At 37.1% G+C, this 15,604-nt stretch overlaps 1 protein-coding gene across 1 annotated transcript in view; it reads right to left on the bottom strand.

Annotated features, from left to right (window-relative positions):
* Positions 1-1,790: 1,790 nt before the first annotated feature.
* Positions 1,791-15,604, bottom strand: part of LOC108560506 (ephrin-B2-like) — a gene marked incomplete at its 5' end in the record, with an annotated part of 101,817 nt that continues 88,003 nt past the window's right edge. The window contains 3 exon segments of the mRNA XM_017918076.1: positions 1,791-2,263; positions 2,329-2,574; positions 3,584-3,894. Of these exon segments, the coding sequence (XP_017773565.1) occupies positions 2,130-2,263; positions 2,329-2,574; positions 3,584-3,894 (691 nt within the window). The 3' untranslated portion in view covers positions 1,791-2,129.

Here is a 15,604-nt window from a genome sequence, read left to right as displayed (position 1 = left end):
GTGTGAAAGTTACTATGAGTTGAGGATATAGAAAGGAAACTTAAGTCGGCTTACTGGCATCATATCTAAAGCTACACATGGGGAGGGAACATGGGGGGACATTGGGAATTCATGGGTCATGAAATGGTACATAAAACATCAATTACATGTCAGGAATATTGTTTTTTTCTCCTCTTCTTCTTTTTTTTTCTTAACTTGACCGACATCACAGTCCATGGGAATCCGCAAAATTGGGGGTGGACCCTCAGTCATAATACATATCCATCATCATCAACATTATCATCATCATCTTCATACATACAAACATACATACATACAATACACATATAGAGCGGATCCCATACTTGCGACCATCGTCCACGTAACTATTATTACGTCTTCCTCCTCCGTTTACACTTAGACAACATATTTATTTTTACTTTTTGGGAACGTTTATCATACATATATATTATATAATACTGGAAAAAGAAAGAACGCGAAACAAACAAAACAAAAACAAAAATGATAGAATGATAATTAAAATTACAATGTAAATGCTCGCAATGTCATCGGCGTTGGTTGCAGCGCGCAAATGGTTTCAATCGAATTAAATACACAGAATCAGTACATTTAGAGGTGACATTTAAATACTTCCACGTTCTTTAGTTTTTTTTGCTAATTCTTCTTTTCTCTCCTCTCGTTTTATGCTTTTACTCTTTTGGCCCCAAAAAATTCGAAAATAGTGGCTTCTTTTGTTCGCGACCTCTTCTTGCGCGATCCTCATCTTATTATTATTATATATATATATTTTAATATATCCATACAATATTTATATAATAGTTTATAATATTCATTAATATCCATATTACATATATTTTTTTTTTATAATTTCTTAGCGAGGTTGTTTCAAAAAGTTATTCTCTTTTCTTCTTTCATATATATAATTAACACGAACGATTCTTTCTATTTGCATGCATACCAGATTATTACACATATTCGGTTTTAGTATATATATATATTTATTATATTACACACAATTGCTAAAGAACATCGTTTTATTTATAGTTTTAAATATATATATTTCTTTTTTTTTAAATTGATAAATACACTGATCGAGCCTTACAATTTAAGACTTCCAGAAACACTCACCTATATTGTAAATTGTCTTATCCACTAGATTATGTCTTTCTTGCAATATGGAACTAACTATTATAGATTGGACAGAAACAGAAACCGCCGGCGATTTCTATTACTATGATGGAAACGATTAAGTACTTTCCTTTTTGAAACATCCCCATTCGTCCACAGGAAATTTCTTCCCTTCTTCATAATATATATATATGTATATGTATATCCTAGTATCATTGTTTGGTTTATTTATATATGACCAGACATACGATTAAATATACATATGTTAAACACATATCTGGCGCAATCATTTCACATTTTCTCTCGTAATATTAATACGTTAATATATATATTTTTATATGCATATGCATATAGAGATGCATTTGATAGACACACAAAAATAAAACTTGGAATTGTCTCCTCCGAGGCGGAAATAAAAAAAAATATTACAAAAAAAAAACGCTTCATCATCATTCTCCTCCAAGAAACCAATAATCGTTAAATAATACTTTATCACACCAGCCTTTTCCATAAATTCTTTTCCAATATTCACGCTCTTCCACTTCATCCTCGCATATATTCATAAAGCGTCGATAAAAATATATTTTTTTTTATATATTTATATATTTTTTTTTTAAATAATATAGTAACATGAGCAATATATAAACTATAGTTGCACGAAGTATAATTTATATATTTTCATCTCAATTTTTCTTTTGCTTGAGGAGGTGTTTGGGCCTGGGGGCAATTCGGGGCGCGTTTGTTTAAGGGGGAGGGGTTGCTTGTTTTTCTTCTTCCTCTTCATTGCTTCTTGTTGTAGAGAACATAGGGGGGTTTGGGGATAGGGGTTGACCGCCAAAGTTCGCTAAACGCACTCACTAACACAATCGAAAAATCATACAAAAAAATGTCACTTGGAAACTTGTTTAGAGACGGACGTCGATAAATTAATTTACATTATTTTACAAATAAGTGTCGACATATTGGATGGCAGATTGCTGGGGCGGTCCCCTGTTTCTTGCTCACCGCCATCTAATGACTGCTATACACACAGCGACGATGAAGAAGCTGGATGGGGCAGCCGAGAGCAAGACTCCCTTGGAATAGGTCAACTCCTCATTCTTGACCACCTCGTTGGGATGTTTCTCGTATTCGACTGTGGATAGACAACAAAGGTAGTATTAGTATTACGATGCACCTGGTGGTTGAAGTCAAACTTACCAATTTTCTTTGTAGGTTTACGAGTGGATGTGGATTCTGTTCGAGCGATCTGAGTTGTTGTAGTGGTGGTTGTAGGTCGAGTTGAGGGTCGTACGGGCCAATTAATGGCAGTGGTTGATGTGCCCGCTTTAGAGGTGGTGTTACTCCCGGTCTCCGGGGCGCAGCACACCTTGAACACGATCTTCATGTTGTTCGTGTCGCAGCGACCACCAATCCGTCGATGGAGGTCCTCCTTAGAGGAAGTAGCTGCAACATAACATAATATTTTTCTAGATAATTAATTTTACATAAAAATATTAAATAACGATTAAGGAGACATGAACAGTTTAATAATAAATAATTATTAAAAAAAAATGAAACAATTAATTTAATAAATGTAAACAAATAAAACTTGTCTTAATGAAATTTCAAGCATTGTGATTTATTTAGAATAGAGATTTAATTTTTGTAATTTTCAACTTGACTTAATGCAATTTCAAGTATTAAAATAGTAATGTTTTTGGAGAATTATTATTATTACCGTTGATTATAATATTATAAAAATATTTCTAGTTTATTAAAATAATTAAAAAAGTAATTCTAAAATGTTGTAAATCAATATAGATATAGTTTTAAAGTGTGTCAAGTTGTAAAAATTGGATATACTGTGTGAGGGATAGCATGTTAGACAATGATTATTGGAGGATCATACATATTTGAGCAGTTTTAAAATATATTGATTCTGTGAAGGTAAGGGAAAAAAAAAGGTTTAATAATGAATATGTAGGGTGCATGTGTGATTTGCGCATACAAGATTAGGACTGTTCCAGTTTAAAAGGCAGGTATGAAATAGTGTACTGAATGTAGGTTTCCTTAAGAAAAATGTTAATGCGGAATAACAAATAGCAAGGATTAGGAAAAAAAATAAAGAAGAGAAGAAAAAAGAAAGTAGGAAGGCGTATGAATTGTGGGCGAAAGGGGCTGGAAGCGTGTTGTACAGGGGAGGCATTATTCTCGGGGGCCGATTAAAATCAGCGGAGTAATTAAATAAAAGCTCCCCCCCTTGGTTTTCTACCTTTCTACAAATTATAACACATGTGGGCATCTGATTTACTCGCTGCCCGCACGTTAGGGCCCGTTAAAACGCTAAAGACTGTTTTCCCCCTGATTACAATCAACGGCTTGTTAATGTGACTCCGTCATACATCCCCTTTGGTTCGTTAAATTTATCGCTGATTAGGAGCGTCCGATCGTAAACAAAGGTTGTTCCACTTACAAATGAAGTAATAGTCCTTTCCTGGCTGGAACTCCAGGCCGCCGGGCTGCGGCGTGAACGGTCTGAAGGTGATCGTGAAGTACATCAGCTTATGCGGCTTGTCGCAGATGGCGATGATGCGAGGATTCGGATTAGTTATCCTGCAGGTCTCGTACTCCTCCTTGGACACGTTATAGATGATGTACTTCTCGGCGTCCTCGTCGAAGGTGCCCGGCGTGTAGACCGGGCAGATGATGTTGACCTGGTCGTATTCGAACTGGACGTTTCCTTTGTTCACGTCGATTATGTGGTCGGTATTATCTATGCGAAATCTGCAAAGAGACAACAAACACAGGCCATTAGTCATTAGGTCTCCCTTTTATCTGCGAAGGCATAAATCTCGACAGCCCACTTGCACCGAAGCTGGTCCTAGCGCTGCTAAAGGTGAGGAGCCACCATTTCAGCGCTATTTGGCTCCGATTTATTCTTATTATTATTACACTTTTTTTCTTTTCATTTATTTTTTTTTTTGCTTTCGGGGATCATTTAAATACTCGTCTCGGCCAGGTGATGTATGAGGAGCGTAATGAGAATATGTGGGTTAAAGTGGTAGGTGTTCTGATATATACGATGTGAAATGAGGGGTCGTCGCCCATGGGGGGCCCAATAACTCGCCTGTCCCGTCGCGCCGCTTATTGGAACCCGGCTTTCCTTTTCGCTCGCGTAATTAATGTTACGGCATTATATTGTACTTTATCCATTTCTCTCTTTCAATCTTCCCATCTTCATTTTCCTACTTTCCCAAATATAATCCTGCATGTGCACAGTCCGACAGATTCACATCCCCAGGGATTGTTAACTCTCTACCAATATTGACTATTGGCATACACACACACACAATGGCCACTAACCGCAACTTGGCGTTCCGTCGCAACGTATTTCTATTTAATCAATTCTACTCCGATACAAACGAATCTCTGTCGACGCTTCAAGCTTGTCAATTTGCCATTACAATTCCAGGGGAAACAATTGGAGACCACTTCTGTGTACTCTAACATTGGCTCATCGATATTACGTTCTGTGTACTTCCCTAATATTAAATAAACTCATCAATTACTACCACATATACATAGAGAACACATCTTGTTTTACACATTTTTATTCATTTGTCATTTATAGTCTGAAAATTATGATCATTTTTCTTTGATCGATAGCGTCGTAAAGGTAAAAGCGTTACAGCAGTGCAGATTTGCAAACACGTTTATCCCTGTATTATTAGAGTTTAAAGGAGTAGCTCCATCCTCGTCATAACCACCATTACGTTAATTTATTACATCACATTCGTGCAGCGTCCTTTTTTGGCGCTCCGCTGGAAGCAGATGCATTAGTGTTACGGGTTAATCCGATGTCCGCAGAAGCAACGCTCGTCGGTGATAGTGAGGTCGTGTAGTTGGAAGTCGTAACTAATAGTAAATTCAATTTTTGCTGAATGCCACTATAGCAGCTACTTGCATAGTAGGAGATAGCGCTTGAACTTTAAGTGTGAGATATGTCTAGGTGTTTCTCGGGATATTTTAACTGGCAAAAATAAAAATAAACGAAGGAAGGCCAAGAAAGAAGAATAAGGAGAGGAGAGAGAGAGAAAAAAATACACGGACGAATATCAGAAGCTAATCTAAGTTGGGGCTTAAACGAGCAGCAGAGGAGTTGTGTACAAATCACTCCCAGTCGAACAAAGCACGACTTTCTTATCGGCCTCGCAGTGGTAACAATGTGCATAGACATCTGCGGCATTGAATAAAATATGAAGGCTATATATATATATATACACACACCTATATATATGTACATATATATATATATACTTCTCTTATATGTATATGCTTATATGTAGTGGATGATTTTCTCGGGGCACAATGAGTCAAATTAGCGACGCTCATGTTTCAATGCGATTCCAGCTTTTTATTCCCTTGTAAATCAAGTGTTGAACATTTAATAAAGCTATTATTAGCATCTCTTAGTGAGTGTGCAGAAATCGCACCGGTCGCTTTAAGACGCTAAGCTGGATGGGATCCAGAATTCTCAAGAATATATTCTTCAAAACTAATCTATCGATTTATAATAATCCTTATTTTTCATATTTATCACAATAGTTAATAAAGAACTAATAATTAGAAATGTTGATTATTATTCGATTAATTAATTACACAACTTTATGTAACATGGAATAACAAAATAAATATTTTTTCTCTAATCACTGAGCTTTGAGGTTCACGGAATGAAGCGAGTTGAGCAATCAATCGAGGGATATTAAATGGAATAGGTGTATTTGGAATCAGTAATTACAATGGAAACATCAAAGCGTTTGTTCCGCCGGGAAAGCTTTCAGATTTCACGTAATTGACGAATAACGTAGGTCTTCAGCAGATCGAGTCTAGGTGTACATGTGCGAAGTTTCCCAAAGTATCGGCCTGAATCGATGAATACAGTAAATCAGATGAGGAGAATGAGAGAGAGAGACAGGCAAGTTTTCGAGTGTATTTCGATACTGATTCAGCTCTTCTGAAATTGGTAACACTACCCGGGAACAAATTCTTCAGTAATGGGTCGTCTTTAGCTGTAAAGCGAAGGAAAGGGGAGGCTTGCCTCGGAAAACTGGATTACTTTCTGGACTGGCTCGGTTTCCGTTGCGCTTCCGCAAATTGTTCATTACGTGAGAGGCGTACGCGATGCATCAAGATTTGGAGCAGCAAGCGAGAAGCTGTATGTTTCTCTCCGGTATTCAAATGTCACTCAAAACGCACCCGCCTCAATGCATGCGTACACACAATCACTTTGTTCGTTTCTCACTCTGGCCATTGTAGTGCTTGCAGATCCCCCCTTGCTCTGCCATAACGCATGTATGGTATGCCATGCCGTGCTATGCCATATATACTATATGGCATTGTTTTGTTGGAAGTTTCATGGGTGAAAGGGGGGTAAAATCGAGTGCGTGAGTGCGAACGTCACACCTTCGGCGCGAGGGGTTTCCAAGGGGGGACAGCAGCAGCCAACAATGGAAACTGATATTTATGTGATGAGACACCCTTTTATTCCTAGTTCCAACTCATTAAGGCACGTCGGGCGCGTTAATTAATCATAAGCCCATCAGCAAGGAGAACGAAGAAAAGTAGAAAAAGACAGAAGAGAAAGAGAGAAAAAAAAATACAAACACACAAAACAAAACAAGCAAACACAAACGCACACCTTGTTCTCTTCGAAACAACGGGATTGATAGACAAGAAAGATAAAACAGTTAGAAGGAGAGAGAGTAAAATTGGCCGATCCCGAAAAGCTAGATCATCGTAACTCGTTAGAGGGAAATTACAGGCTTCGAATGGGATTCGCCTATGAAAATTATCTAGGATGGGGCATGAGAAAGACCCACGACCGGCGGAACCCTGCTCTATTCCATTTCCCGAGGCAAGTTAATCATAACAATAATATTCCACCGGCGAATTTAGAAAAGAAACCATGGGAAACAAGAAATTGGATACGGCCGTTCTTCTCATTTTTTCTCTTCTTCTTCTTCTTTCGTTTTGCCTTCCTTTCCATCGTAACAACTTAGCAGATTAAGCTGATGTTGTTTTTGCTTAGACGTAATTTTATATATAAATGCGGAGACTAGATAATAACAATAAAAATAAGAGTATAAACGTAATCAGTTAAGTTTCATGATTACAGTTTCATCAAGTTTCATGGTTTGAGAATGCGAAGGTCAAAGCCCTTAACGCAGTTAGGCACAATTCGCTTAAGAGGCTCATTGTAACCGCTGTTTATTTCCATCGATTAACTACTTTGTTTGTTTACGTTTATGGCTTTTCCATGGGAGGTGCGAGGATTCTTCAATTCCTCTTATTATTGTTATTATTTTTTTTTAATGGTCTTCGCTATTAATACGCGAAGGATTTAATGACGGAACAAGCGGATTTCCCGGTAGCTGCATTGTTGGGCAGTACCGAGAAACCGAGCGAACAATAATTTACAGGCGACATGGCGTTATAAATAGGATAAACACTTTTTGCAATGGGTTCGTTTGTGCCATTCGATGGCCAGCAAAATACAATATTAAATTGTCAGGAGGATTGTGCAACTGCACGAGAGGCGAGCTCCGCTTAATTACGTGCAATATAAATGCTTGTATTTTAGTGTTCGAAAGTAGATAAATTAAGACATGACATTACAATACGAGACGCCGAGTGATTAGTGTATTTAAATGCGCGCCGGAGTCATTCACGTACTTCCGGTTGGAATCACGAACGCGAACGTTCTTACCATTCCCTCTCGCCTTTCTTCATCTCTCTGAATTCTTACATGCTTATTCTACCTTTTCGACGGTCATGGAAAAATGGTTCACGCTGCACGGTATTCTTCAATTCTTCTTTTAACTAATTAACTTACGATAGTCTTTACGTAGTACCTCAATACCATTTATTTTAATGAATTTAGGAAATAGTTTATTAACTTCTTGCTACACGAATATTCTTATTAGACTTTTAACTAACACATATTTATTTAAGTGTAATTTAATGAGTAAAGGAAATACCTTATTTATTATGCTAATGATTATGTCTACATTATAATTCGTAATATAAATTACAACTTGTTCTTCTTCGATAACATTCATTTGATTTATTATTTATAGAGAGGGGAGGTGTGAAATCAAGCTTCTAAATTTAGGTAACAGTGTAGTTATCGTATTAACACAGCTGATAGTTCATCGAACATCAATTTATGATCTTGTCGAATAGTTAGGCATAACTAGAACTACCATTATCGATGAGGGGGCGGGAGAGGTGTGATGTCAAGCTTCGAACAGGCTTCTCGAATGCAATTTCGTTGTATCGAAAAGGCCAATAAAATACGGTGAAGCTGCCCAGTTGCATAATTGCTTTCGGTGGTCCATTATTTTGGGCTTCGTTTTGTCCGCTTTTTGTATACTTTTGCCATTATCCTTGCGCGCAATGCTCGTCGTCGTCGTCCTCACCGCTCGAGCTGCACTTGTTATTATGTTGCTATAAACGCGGTAATAACACCGTAATGTTTTCCACCCCTGGGTGAATTCCTCTTCGGCACGTTGGCCGCTCGTTATTACACGTTTGCAATTGAGTAAGGAATAGTCCATCCGTATGATTATAATAGTTGGGTGGTAATAATCTGTGATCGTGTCGCGGCGTTCCGGGCAGAAAGTTTCGCTGTGTTATCTGAGCGTTTTTTCTTTTCGCAATTTACACGTGTTTAGGGCGAGAGGAGGAAAGCCCGATCACCGTAATCAGCGACGATTAGCCGGACATAGCATATTTTCCCGAAAGGGTAAGGAAAAATCTGATTTTTCCGGATCTCGACACCTCTGGCTAATAAGAGGACCCATTGTTCGACCGCCATTGTTCATTAACACCATAATTAACAGAGCGCTGGTTATCGGATAATTAATGGCCTACTGCGTATGCAAGTTTGTGTGAGTGCGTGTGTGTGTACGTATGTGTGCGCCCTGGCCGAGATACATACTTCAAGAGTTGGAAGGAAACAAAAATAAGCGGAGCAAAAGGAACGAAGACCGGGCCCCATTCGGACTTGACAGTTCAAGTTAATGATCTCGCATTTCATCAAGAACACTTAGTTAATTTCAACTGCATCTCTCCTCCTCACCTCTTCTCCTTCTTTCCAATACGTCCTCCGCGTTCCCCGCGCCTAATCCATTTGTTTACTGATTACTTTTTTTTTTTTACCTTTCGATTACTAACCTCTCGAAACAAACGAGCCTCCGTCGTTCTGATTTATTCGAAAGAAAATAAAAAAAAAAGAAGAAAAACGCACACCTATATATCGTGCCATGGGTACGTTTCTAATTATGAATACAATACTCGTATAAATCCATGGTTGTAATCCCGAAGGTAATTGTTGGTAAACGGCTGTTAAGCTTAATGATCTTTACGATTCTTAACAAGAAACTACTCCAATGCCATAATATGCACGTATTATAAGTATTTGAAAAAAAGCTATTGTAATACATAACAAATTGCCACTAGCACTTATTGTTAATATACTTTAACACTCAAATTCTCACACTAATCTTTAATTATCTTTTAAAATAAATAATTCTTAGATTGAATATATCTATTATTGTTATAGAATTCCAATCTTTATAAAGTAGAAAATTAACAAAAAGTTGATGATGAATATTTCGTTTTGTTTTCTCGCTCAAATAAAATAACTCTTTTGATGGATAGCCGACATCATTAGTTGACATTTATTCGATCCAATTGTCCCGCACATGGCGCACTTTTCAACCAAGGCTAGAACTTTTCCCTGTAAATAAACAGTTTTTCTTTCCGCTCATCACGATTTAAACGCCGCTTCCAGCCGTCGCAGTCCTTCAGCTCTGGATGTATAAATGCGATGGAGAAGTTTCAAATTGCTTCCAGTTCGGAAAACCGGTAACGGAGACGAGAAATGGAAGGAAGAACAGAGCAGAGCAAAAATAAAAGAAAAATAATAATAATAAAAATCGGGTCACTAAGAGGATTATTTGCAAGGCTTTTAATTAAATTGCTTCGAATCCTTTGTGATCGGCATATTGACGACAGGCAAAAGGGCGGACAAAAAGATTAATCTTTTATTATTATTATTACTGATGTTACTTGTATTCGTCACAGCTACAAAGAAATTATAGTAATTCCTTTTTTCTTGTTTAGGTATTTAGTTAGAATCCCGTGGTGTCTTCATGTGCTACAAAGCTGCCGAACAAAGGGAAGCAGATTGAACTTTTTATTTAATATCAAACAATAGAGGGAATTTAAATGTTATAATTGCTATAACGAATGCTTAAAATAAAGCGAAATTAAAATGTGTTTAATATCATGTGCAAATAACTGAAACTATTTCCTAACGTGTGTAAATAGACTAATATACATCACACGATGTTATGATGGAAGCCTTTCAGTTTAAAGTGGTTACATTCGAGGCAATCTCAAAAAGTTGGCAACAAATGACGTTGTTACACAAAAGTATCAGAGTCTGAGAGAAGACATACATATTTGTTAGAACTTAGTAAAATTACGCAAGATTTGAAGAAACTATTTTTATAAATGAAATATATGAATTATATATGCTACAAACTTTCTCTCATAAAAAATGATTAAAACAATAAAATATTTTACCATATATAATAGTTGTGTATACTAATATTCGTTGTTATTTTTATATGATAATAATTCAGTTTATAAGATAGTACTTGAAAATTGACTTATGAACAACATGTGGGTATAATTAGGAGGCTCAATATAGAAGTCCTTGGGACTGGAGTAACTAGTTACAAGGGCTTATGTGGGTAATCAGGATTTAGATTAGGGCTCTTAGATGTGAGTAATGAATGAAATTACTATAAAAAATATAAATCCGTTTTGCAAGCTATTTCAGAGCATCGGATTATAAAATGTATAACTTCTTTTGTGTAGGTGATAAATGAAAAGCAATGGTCATCGGAGAAGGTTGTTGGTAATGGGTGTCTAGCAGCGATCCTTGGAGAGGTTGTTGACGCGCTTATTCTATGCAGATGTTCGACTCCGGAGGAGTCTGCATTATCTGAATCGAGAAGCTTTTGGTGTTTCTCATAAGCATCGCGATTTGTTTATGTAGTTTATGTATATTACTGGGCTGAAATCGTGGCTGGATGCATGCATGCATCGTCCAAGGTGTGCACATCTATTGAAGCCTCGGAGTGCGAAGTAAAGTAAACACAATGAGCACGGGACGTTCATAAAAGCGATGTCCAAAGAAGGCAGAGGCCATGCGTGGGTGTTCTGAAGCAGTACCAGGCAGTAAAATAGCACCCACCAATTAGTCCGCTTCTGTGCGGCAGAAGGTTGGGGATATTGCGAGGGGGGAGGTGGAGGAAGGCGTTCGCAAGGGGAGGAGGCGGCAATCTTATAAATATATATATATATGCTAATACGATAAAGGCATATTAATTTGAAATATGGCGTCGAAGGTGAAGTCGGTCGGAGAATTCCGGTCGTAGCCACCACACAATATGACCCGACGAGGATCGCCCACATGGTGCGAGTGCCTTTGTCACATTCCCAGCTTCCAAAGGGGGATGATGATTGCAAAACGATGTTGTTGTTTTTTCTTCTTCTTCTTTCGTATTCTTTTCGTTCAGTTTGTTTCATCGGCTCCAGGTTTGGATCAAACATATAGGAGGTGTACGAGGAAATAGATTAGCTGGAGGCGCGCGGATGGAGAAAGGGAGCCCAGCTTTTCGATTAGTACATAATTAATATTTTATAATTAGAACCGCAACAATGTGTCATCAATGGCAGCGATTGATTGCATAACTGTACACGCGTTCGGTGGGCAGGTGACCCTATTAAGAAAGTCTAATTAAAAAGGTCACAACTTTTTGGAATAAAATAATAAAAATAAAAGTTTCAAGTGTTGTGTGCAGGCCTCAGCCTAAGGAGCGAAAATCGTACAAAGGCCGTCCTTTATTGCATTCTATTATATGTAAATAGTAATGCATGTGTATGTATGTATACGATGCAAGTTATTTGTGCGCGCGCTTTAATTCCATCGAGTTTTGATGCAATTTCAGATTTCAGACGCTTCTTGTGCTCACGGACCGCTAATTGGTTTGCAGTGTTAGCATAAACTATCCGGGGCCCGCAGTTAATCGGAAATATCTGAAATTACGTTCGAATCGAATACATATTCATGAAATCCGCCGCCCCCGCTGTGTCCATGGAGGTGGAGCCGAGCCGCCTCCCATTAATCCCAAAATTAGGGGATGTTTCTTGCGACGTAACAGCGTCTTGACCGTGGCGCTTTATTAACCGAAATTGCCGTCCGACTACACCATATATCTCCTTCCCAGTCTACCCTAACCAGATGGTTACCAACGTGTCCTCCTTTTTCAATTAAAATACAATGTTCTCATCATCATCATCTTACTACCACCCTCAATGTATTATCATAATAGTAGGACGATCTGTTAATTTACATAAACTATCTAAATTAAAAATAATATCATTGAAATATTGTAAAATTAATATTATTAAATTATATGTATTGTTTTATCTTCTTTTTTTTTTCTTATAGTTTTCGTTGAGATGAATTAATATTGGTGCGCGCCTTTGGTGTCCCCGTGCGTGAGTCCCTTCGCGACTTCAAAGACTTCTGTACGCTTATAAAGAGGTTTCGCTCGGTTTAATTGCCCACTTCAAGATCCCTTATAAAACAATACAATAATACCTGCGGACGTCCAAGGCGCATTATCATCGCCGCCCCATAACGCTTTGTTGTCCGAATCCTGTAATGAATTTCAAGCGCGTTTCCTATTTGTCATTCCGCCTTTAAAAGGGAGCCACGAACGCGACGGAGGCGCATTTGCAAAGAGGGAAAAGACAAGAGAAAGAAGAAATAAATATGCAACGTGCGCTCCGGTACTCGGAACCAATATTACACGCACACAAGATGGAAATTGGATACAGACAGCAGTTCGCTAAACCTAAACCACATTATAAAACAACCCCAGTCATAAACAATATAATATTTATTTAGAAAATTAATTAAATAAATTAAAAATGATTGATTAGATGAAACGCTTGACCCAAAATCCCTTCAAAAGCGGTTTTCAAATATTTATTTTTTACTAATAAATTGAAAAATTAAAATTAAAAAAAAAACAATTTGGGTTGAAGCTTTTAAATTAGAATTGAAGGACCAGGTGGATGACCTATAAAACCATCAGCAGGCTCGAACACTCCAATAGCAGAGTGTTAAAATTATGTAATTAACAATATTTTAAAATAATAGAAAAAAAAAATAATATCAATGTTTAGATCGAATAAAAATCCTTTTGTACAATAGTTATTCGACGAATGCGGTCAGAGCATAATTTCTATTTAATTAATATAAATTTAATTATTTGCATGTACACATGTAACCTTTATCGGCATACGTAATTACTTTATACATGGCAAATACACAATAAACCGAACACACAAATTAATTATAAAATTATATTTCACTTTCTCTGCCGAAACGTACCAATAAATAAACATGCACACAATAAAACAATTCAATCAAATAAACACGAATTGATTGAATATTCATGTTAACAGATGTGCATAATAATTAGTATTGTAGTCATTATTATTATAATCACCGATTTCAATTATAATCCAAAATCATGTGAAATAATTATTTGATTTTAATTATTAATAAGTTATTTTTTTTTTAATATTTTATTAAAAATTCTACTAAACATTTGTTTTTTTGGTAAAATTCACAATGGAAGTTCTTAATATTATATTTTTTCTGTAATTTGTTGGTTGGTTTGCTGAACCTCTTTTATTTGACTGTCCATTCATGATGAACGATGGCTCTATTGCTGCAAGTACCGAGAGGGCTCACAAAGGGCCTGGCTTGACCAGGATTCGAACCGGCGCCCACAGAATCGTGAGTAGGGCGACTTAACCCTATCATTTTATATAAGAAAATAATTTGTAAGTCTTCCTATTGATTAGTTGGGAATGCAAAGCGGAAACAAAAAGGATTATTTTATTAATTACGTTCTGTATAGTGGGTGGTGGCTTGAGCGGTATTTTAATTAAGCCCGGGAATTAATTAAATCGAATTTTGTTGATAAGTCCATTTCGCGTGCGGCCGAAAGATAGGCCACCAAAAAATGCGGATAATACAACTAATAATATGTACATCACGGGCAAATTTTAATTAAAATCATTTAATTAAATCCCAATATAATATGCATTATATAGGATGTGTGTGTGTGTTTTGGTGAAATTCGTACATTCCGGAATTTTTAATAATAAATATTTGAGACAACACAAATATAAAATAATCAAATTACATTTTAAACAAATGCATACGAAAATGTTATAATTGCTTTCAAACAAATTTGTCCATTTCCATATTGATGTCATTGATGTGGCCGATATTATAACTAATCTAAAGCCGATTGATGTGTATGTTTGTGTACAGCGGGAAAGATTTGAGTGTACGCCAACCGAATCGGAATCGGATTCCGAATGGACCGGAGGTTTCGCTAATTGGGTGCAGCAGCATTTGAGAGTCAAATTTTTCGGCGCTTTTTGAGATACACAGTTAGGATTCACAGGAATAAATGAAAAATTCGACCGGACCGGAAATAAATTATACGCAACACAGGCAAGCTGTAATTACCGCGATCGTATCTGCAGATCGTAGACACGATGTTGGTTGGTTTCATGGCGATGCAAAGCCTCGTTAGCACACACATATACATATAATATATATATATATATACAAGGTATGGTGCATTTTGTTCTCTGTATGATCACCATCTCTTTCTCTCCCTCACCATTCTTCCTAGTTTCGTTCTATTTCTGCTAGAGTTCTTCACTCTCTTCTTCTTTTTTTTTTGTAATCCCATTTCCCCTAGTCGTGTAAACGCTTTTCCCTCGTTTTTCATTTATATACGTGCGTCACATCTCCGTCGCTCTTCCTCTGCTCGTTTCATATTATTTACTTTTCTCTCTTTCCTCTTCTATTTCATTTCTTTTTTTCGCTGTTCTTCATCCCTTTTTCTCTTTGCGTTTGTAATTTTGCGTTTCCGATGCACATACGCACATTTGCACATTCATGCGTTCCGCGATCTACGCAAGGCCCGCAATCTGAAGCATGCATATAACATTCACTTGAAAGCCCATTGTTCAGTGCATACGGAATGCGTATAGAATACGTGCAGTGCAACTCTCGACGTCTCTTTGAATTTTTTCGCTATCGTCCCATATGAACAAACACTCGGCATTGCGAACCTACCAATGTCATATGTAGAAAAAAATTCTCGCACATACACACACACACGCACGCACGCACACACACATCCGAGAGCACAAGTGCTAATTTCTTCTCCGTAGCTGTGCTCATTAACTTTACAAATCTCTGAACCGTCGCGGAGAGAATTAAAAATAAAACTACATCTCTCTCTCTTATTTTGTCTTC

The sequence above is a fragment of the Nicrophorus vespilloides genome, unplaced genomic scaffold (assembly GCF_001412225.1).
Source record: "Nicrophorus vespilloides isolate i.1.1-1 unplaced genomic scaffold, Nicve_v1.0, whole genome shotgun sequence".
NCBI classification, from domain to species: domain Eukaryota; kingdom Metazoa; phylum Arthropoda; class Insecta; order Coleoptera; family Silphidae; genus Nicrophorus; species Nicrophorus vespilloides.
Note: the sequence above shows the minus strand (reverse complement) of the source record. Positions and strands in the feature narration are given on the sequence as shown.